The 7,500-nt window shown below is 34.3% G+C and overlaps 1 protein-coding gene and 1 long non-coding RNA gene across 3 annotated transcripts in view; one reads left to right on the top strand and one right to left on the bottom strand.

Annotated features, from left to right (window-relative positions):
• The window catches only part of LOC107697161 (uncharacterized), a 7,461-nt gene extending 4,882 nt beyond the window's left edge, over positions 1–2,579 (top strand). The window contains exons 2-3 of the long non-coding RNA XR_001635164.1: positions 886–890; positions 2,567–2,579. This is a non-coding gene — a long non-coding RNA (uncharacterized LOC107697161). The remainder of the gene's footprint in view (positions 1–885; positions 891–2,566) is intronic.
• LOC107697135 (protein FAM184A-like) overlaps positions 1–7,500 on the bottom strand; it is a 141,793-nt gene that overhangs the window by 69,333 nt on the left and 64,960 nt on the right. For both annotated transcript variants that reach the window (XM_016497787.1, XM_016497786.1), the window contains exons 5-6: positions 6,982–7,163; positions 3,682–3,867 (exon numbers count right to left, since the gene is read on the bottom strand). In XM_016497787.1, the coding sequence (XP_016353273.1) occupies positions 3,682–3,867; positions 6,982–7,163 (368 nt within the window). The remainder of the gene's footprint in view (positions 1–3,681; positions 3,868–6,981; positions 7,164–7,500) is intronic.

Below are 7,500 nucleotides of genomic sequence, written 5' to 3'. Positions count from 1 at the left end.
TACAGTATATCCTGTATGATGGAGGATGTGTACAGGTGTTGATATTGTCCTTCAGGTTGTGATCATAGGCTGTAACCTGTCAGTGTAAATCCTGCATAAGTTAGAGGTGTTTCCAACAAAGAGTACCATATAATTCAAGACCTTGATTGTGTGGAGTAGGGGGGCCCTTACAAGACTTTGTGCCCAGGGGCCTCTGAATTCTTAATCTGAGCCTGCAAACAGCCCGCTCCAGTCCTAACTTGCTCCGACGCCGGCTGTAAACTCTTCCACGATGCTGTGTACTCTCCAGCGGTGCCAGAGGAACTCTGAATCTTGCGGGGACTCAGAGTGCTATCTGGGCTGCGACGCTTCTCCTGTAACAACCGGCTTCCGTCTGAATGTAAACAGTGTTGCGTGCGTGACACTTAGTTCATAAAACTCGCTTGAAATACTCAAATCAGACATCGATCTACATGAGAAATACTATTAAAACACTGACAGATGAATTCTTGCCGAAAACACCCACTTTATCACAAAATAGTAATTTAAAGACTGCAACAACCACGGAGTAAAACAACCTCGCGTCCCTTTCTCTCTCAATCCTTCAGTGGACCTTCTTAAAAGAATCTTAATCCACCAATCAGAATGCACTAGCTCATAAAGGGGGTGGGACCATAACTTTTACAAGCCAAACAAAACCAATGATTTTGCTTAACCATATTTGCATACCAAAAATTATAAATACAGGTGAACACTTTTAAAAATAAACACAGTAACAAACTCAACCTTGAATGTTTATGATCAAAATGTGCATGAATGAATCCCTTTGTCAATAATTGACAGGTTGTATTAATCCAAGTTTACCCATATTTTACATATGTATTTATGAATGTAAGCAGTCATGAGGTTTTGTTTACAATTAAAATAACAATATAATTTCCAGATGTTATTGGAATTTTTCTTTGTACAGAAAGCACTTGATTGAAAAAATGAAACAACACAGTTCAAAAGCAGTAAGATCTTCTAATTTTGTTTTTGGAAGGAAAGTCTCTTGTGCTTACCAAGGCTGCATTTATTTGATCAAAAATACAGTAAAACGTGTTGTATGAAATATTACAGTTTAAACTATTACCATTTAAATAACTTTTTTTACTATTTGAATACATTGTAGAATGGTTTTAACATTTTTAATATTTCGAAATGTATTATTGTGAAGGCAAAGCTGAATTTTCAGCATCATTATTCCAGTCTTCAGTGTCACATGATCCTTCAGAAATCATTCTAATATGCCGATTTTCTGCTCAAGAAACATTTCTTATTATTACCAATGTTTAAAATATTGAATTATACGGTACTGAATGTCTCTCTCCAGGTTCTCCAGACCTCCTTGACATGAGTCAACATCCTCGTTAGACCTTGGCTTCAGTGACCTGAAAATGATCGCACACCCTGGGAACACCATAACTGCGGGCACGCTCTCTGAACAGGAAAGAGAAATAACTCACTGCTGCTCTGCGACGTTCAGCTAACGATCTGTGTGTGAGTGATTTGTAATTACAAAAAGATGAAGTAGTTGCGAAGCATTTGGATGTGGATGTGCCGGCCTGCTGGCAGTTGCCTATTTTGGGGGAGGGTGACAGATTGCGCTCTGACAATCCCGTGCAGCTTTGCATACTTTTATTTCAGATGCTATCAGCTAGCAGAATCAAAACAGACGGTTTAGTCAAGGGAAATAAGTTATGATTTCCATTTTTAAATCAATAAAGAGTGAGTGTGTCCTGTCTGAGACACCATGTGCAGGACGGAGAGGGTGAGACGGAGGCAGGACAGAGGTGACAGAGATTTGCACTGTGGTGCCTAACGAAGCATGGATACCGCACTCTTCCTTTCTACCGAACCTCCTGGAGCTGAGGCACCTGCGCTTCCCCTTTCTCTCTGTCTATTGGTTTAGTGTTTCTTCTTTCCCTCTCTCTCAAACACGCAATCCTAAAATAATCATGATTAACATAAAAAGTGTTTTATAGCCTGATTACATTGGAGGACCTTTTAAAGTTTCTCATGTGACTTTTATTCTCTAGTTCTTTAGAAAATCAGCTGGTGATTTCAGAGGCATCGTGCACCTGTTTTTTTGTTTGAAGTGGCAGTTCTGGTTCACTTGGTGCTCTAGGCAAGATAAGACATGACCAAAGGAAGGGGAAAAAAAACTTTTTAACAACTTCGTAGTTATTTATTTAAGTGTAAGATATGTTAGTCTAGAAGTGCAGTTGACATTTAAGACGTGCAAGGGGACCCGAATGGTTAGGATAGCAAAATAAAAACTTTAAAAGGTAGGAAAATACACTACACCAAATCTTTTGTTGTTGATGTCCAATCAAACTAGCATTTAGTGTTTTGATATATCAAGTATTTTGATGCAAATTCATGTGTTTACAAAATCAAGAAAAAAATGGATTAAATAAATAAGTAAATCAAAAGTGTAAACCAGTTTATCCAATATTATTTAATTTTATTTATTCAATATTTAAGTATTTATTAATATTTTGAATCAGCTTTTATTGTTATGTTTTCATTTTCATTTTAGTTTAAGTTTAAGTAATTTTGTTAACTTCAACTTATTTTATTTCAGTTAGTTGCCAAGGCAACATTTTTAATTGTCTCATTTTTAAGTTTTTCATCTAATATTTCTATTTTATTTCATCTTTATTTCAATTAGCAAAAACAAATTTTAATGGTTTCAAATTTATAATGACAACACTGAAATTAAATTAAATGAATGAAAGAATGAATCTAAATGTTTAAAATACTCTAACCAGTGCTAGTTTAGTATTATACATATAATATTATAGTGTTTATTAATATTTTAGAATTAACTTTTATTACTATATTTTCAATTTTCATTTTCATTTTAGTTTACGTCTTATTAGTTTTGTCATTTGCTTTTGTCATTTTTTATAAATATTTATATTTAGGTATAATTTATTATTATTATTATTACCATCATCATCATCATCATCATCATTATTATTATTATTTTAGTACTTCAACTTAAATGTATTTATTTATTTTACAGTTTGTTACCAAGGCAACATTTCTAATTTTCTCGTTTTATTTTTTATTTTTTTACGTCATCAAATATTTATATTTGATTTTATTTAATCTTTATTTCAATTTCCAAAAACTATTTTAATAGTTTTAGTTAACAATTAACAACACTGGAAACAAACAAACAAACAAACAAACAAACAAACAAACAAACAAACAAATAGTGTATAAGACATACACCTTTGTATCACAACATCTAAAACAACATTTTGGATCTAATTTCTTCTATGTCAGTACCTAATTATTATCTCAACACACAGACTGGATTCTTATGCGCTAGTAAATAAACACTAATAGGCCTAAATGTGTTTTTCAAAACTTGTACATTTTGAATCTGATTTCAAATTATTATGTTCTCCAATCCTGAACCTGTAACAATTGTTCTCTCTGATCTTCCACTTGCACTCAAAAGTACTTCTTGTTCTTTCTCAGTGTGACACCTCCTGACTGATGCTAGACAGCGAGTTACTCTTCAGTCTGAACCTAACAACTAAAGCGCAGTCATGCTGATATCTCAACAGGACAGCTCTGGGAGTCTTTAGAAAGTTGTATGTGGGCCCAGGCTGACAGCCAGTGGGTGTTGTGACAGAGTTCACTCACGGACAGGAGTTGGTTCTTCTCTTTCTCGGAGAAGCTCTGTGTGTTCTCCAGAGCTGCCCGGTGCTTCCTGGAGATCTCGTCCAATGCCCGGCTGTGGGCATCCTTAAAGTGAGCAGTGTCCTCTTCATATTTGGCACGCAAGTTCATGAGCTCCTTCTCATAGATCTGCTTTTCTTCTCGAAGTGACTGTTGAGGGAAAAAAAGACAAATGTATTTAAAATGATGCTTATATAAAAAAGCTGCTTAGTTATTCAACAAAGGTAAAGGTTTGTCAAGTGGTCTTTGAAATTTGGTTTCAATAAATGGTCCTTTTGGACTGAGAAGGAAGCTTTGAGTTCTGAAAGTTTGACTCATTAAATAAACTTTAATATAATTTAGATAAAGACTTTTCATAAAAAAAAAGAAATCAGTGCACAACAGTATTATGAAGCCCTTTTTGCATTCACATAGATAAACATGACGCAAAACGAAAAGTCAGCCTGTGAAAGTTAGTTTGTATGAGAGTACGGTTTGTGAAAAAAGCACAAACAGGCATCAATAAAGGACACTGTCTCTTGTTCAGAAATGTTATGAATCCAATCTAAAAGTATAACAGTGAAAGCTGAAAGACACTTTCAAAGCCCACACTGCCACTGTGAAGCAGATGGCCACAGGTAAATAAACTTCCCATTATAGGACCAGCAGAAGTGTCGGCAGAGCGAATCACTCCACAATGCTTTCCTGCTCTATTTGGTGAGCTTTGTCAAAGTAACACCTAACTCAAGGCTGTGCTGCTAACAAACTGTGATGTGGGCGACAGAAAGAAATGGAGAAAAAGCTTGATGAGACATTTTGGCATTTTGTATATTCTACATACTACATTTTTGACAAGTTGGTTTTAGAGAAGTGCTAAATTTAGATTCCAGCTGACCCCAATTTGATGTGTTTATTAGGTTAATGTTCACAGAGGACTTGTGTTTCGAAAACAGATATATGGAACGCAAGTGAAAGAGATGATAGTGAAAAATAAATAATTATATAAATAAATACAAAATAGGCCTGAATTGAAGCTTTATGCATTTGAATTGCATATAAAATTCATATAATTGCATATAATACATCGTTAACTTAATGTAATATTTATCAGGTTTATATATTTATCATCTCTAAATCCGATTTCCATCAATCTCATACATTTGAACTAACTTAATATTGTTAGCCATATTTTAATCATGTTCAAACTTTTTAACTGAATAAATTTGCATCAAAATATGACTATTTAAATAAAATCAAATAGATGGAAATATTTAAAAATAAATTATGCCATGTTTTTAATTTGACTGAATTTTTTTAAGTGTAGAAATCTGACCTGTTTCATTTATTTTATGACTGACAAATATGCATCACATGAAGTTAGTTTGAAACATTAGTTTGTTAAAACTTGTAATCCAAACGGACAGAAATTTTGCATGCAATTCAAATACATAGATCTTAAAATCAGACACAAATATTTTTTTGAGTGTTAAGACATGTTTTAAGTTGATTTTTACCTTGACAAAAAACCTAAATACATAAATCACCGCAATGTGTCGCATGACGGACTGCACCACAGCTTTTTAAAAGTTTCCCAAAGTCTACTTTTAAAACTGCTGAGAGGGATATTTCTGGAGCAGAAACAAGCCCACATTCCAACAATCTGTTTATTGGGGCTCTCAATGTATTAATAATGGAAGAAAACCTAAATGCGACAGGACAGCCAAAAAGCCAAACTGCTAGAACAGATTGTTGCGTGAAAACAGCATGAAATGCCATACTCTAGCAAGTCAAATAAATAGCCATGCTGTCTCCACACAAGAAAAATGATTGCCAGGCTGAGTGAAACCACTGAAAAATACGAATTCCTTTTCAATCAAACCAGCCGTCCACAAAAAGACATATTTTCTAAGGTCTTGAGCGCTCTGCAGTGAGCATGGAGCGTTTTGAATAAAACATAGAGGTCTGGATTTAGCTGTGATAAAGCAGCTAGTGTTTTACACAAGAAATGAGCTTCTATATGCTTAAAGCTTAAGCTAATGACGTCTCAGAGGAACTCATGCGAAATAAATGTTTCTGCAGAAGATCGATGTTTGAGCTACTTACAGACAGATTCTGCAAACTTGAGCTGTTTTTCCTCGTTCCATTTCTCTTAAACACACCAACTATGCTTCAAGATCTTTTGGTGCAGTACAAATTGTGCCTCCAAAACATATTTGGACACTTACAAATATCACTGCATTAGATATAAAACATCAAACCAAGTGGCATCTGCAAAAACTGCTGCCACAGCAACCAGAAAGTGTCCAAAGAATCCTAAAAAAAAAAGTATTACGGTTTCTACAAAAACTGACAATGATAAGAAAAAATGATTCTTGAGCACCAAATCAGCATATTAAAAAGATTTCTGATGGATCATGTGACACTGAAGACTGGAGTAATGATGCTGAAAATTCAGCTTTACCAACACAGGAATAACATTTCATTTCATTTTAAAATATACTCAAAGAGAAAACAGTTATTTTAAATTGTTGTATTTAATATGGTGCAATAAAAACGTGTGCCCCCAAAGCATATCATTGCATTGGTATAAAATTAACCAAATGCTAACTAATTAGCATTTGCAAAATGAATTAATAAAATAATAATAATAAAATAAAAAATAGAGCATGAGCTTAGAACATCACTTTTCGGAGTCATTTTTACAATATAAAACCAACTAGCAGCATGCTTGTGATATTTGACAACCACAAAGTGTCCAAAGAATCCTAAAAAAATGTTTCACCATTTCCACAAAAATGGATAATAATAAAAAAATGTCTCTTGAGCAGCTGATCAGCATATTAGAATGATTTCTGAAGAATCATGTGACACTGAAGACTGGAGTAATGATGTTGAAAATTCAGCTTTGCATCACAGGAATTAATTACATTTTAAAATACACTGAAATAGAAAACTGTTCTTTTAAATTGTTTTTTTTTTTAATATGGTACAATACAAATCATGCCGCCCAAAAATAGTTGGACACTAAAAATGTCACTGAGATATAAAATATCAAACTAAGTGGCATCTGCCAAAAAAAAAAGAAAAAAAAAACTTATCTTAACTTTACTTTTCTGAGTAATTTTTGCTGTATAAAACCAACTAGCATCATGCTTGTGATGTTTGACAACCAGAAAGTGTCCAAATAATTAAAAAAAAAAGTTGGTTGTGATTCAAAGTGTCCAAACACTCCCAGCAGGCCTAAACTGATCCACATTCAGCAAACTGGATGGGATTGATCCGTACCTTCTCCAGGGAGAGGATCTGCTGTCTCTGCCTCTCGTCCAGCGTCTGACTTTTCTTCTGCAGCGCCCCTCTTTCCTCCTCCAGACGCAACACCTTGTCCTTCAGACGAGACTTTTCCGATTCCAGATCCCGAATGACCGCCTCGTGAGTCATCTGGGTGGCCTGCAGGCTTCCGATCTGACCTGGACAGCAGAGAGAAAGACAGAGACAGGACTGTAGCAGAGGGTCAATGCTTTGAATGTCATCTAACGCAGAGAGCAGAGTCAAAGATCCTTTCGAACTGCCAATAGTGTGAACCTGAACACTGCAAATAAATTATGATATGTAATAATGCTGCATGTTTAATTCAGCAATTTCAGTTGTCACCTCAGAAATAAAAATTGTTATTTAGTATTTTATTTCCAATTTAAAAAATATTTTTTTGGCAACATTAAATTGATCAAGAAGTGTTGTTATTGTCTAAAACCGAAACAATAGAAATAAATCTAAATAAATAATAAATAAAATATAAATATTCAA

This window comes from Sinocyclocheilus anshuiensis, unplaced genomic scaffold, assembly GCF_001515605.1.
Source record: "Sinocyclocheilus anshuiensis isolate Anshui unplaced genomic scaffold, SAMN03320099.WGS_v1.1 scaffold38, whole genome shotgun sequence".
In the NCBI taxonomy this organism is placed as follows: domain Eukaryota; kingdom Metazoa; phylum Chordata; class Actinopteri; order Cypriniformes; family Cyprinidae; genus Sinocyclocheilus; species Sinocyclocheilus anshuiensis.
This window is presented reverse-complemented; position numbering and strand designations above follow the sequence as displayed.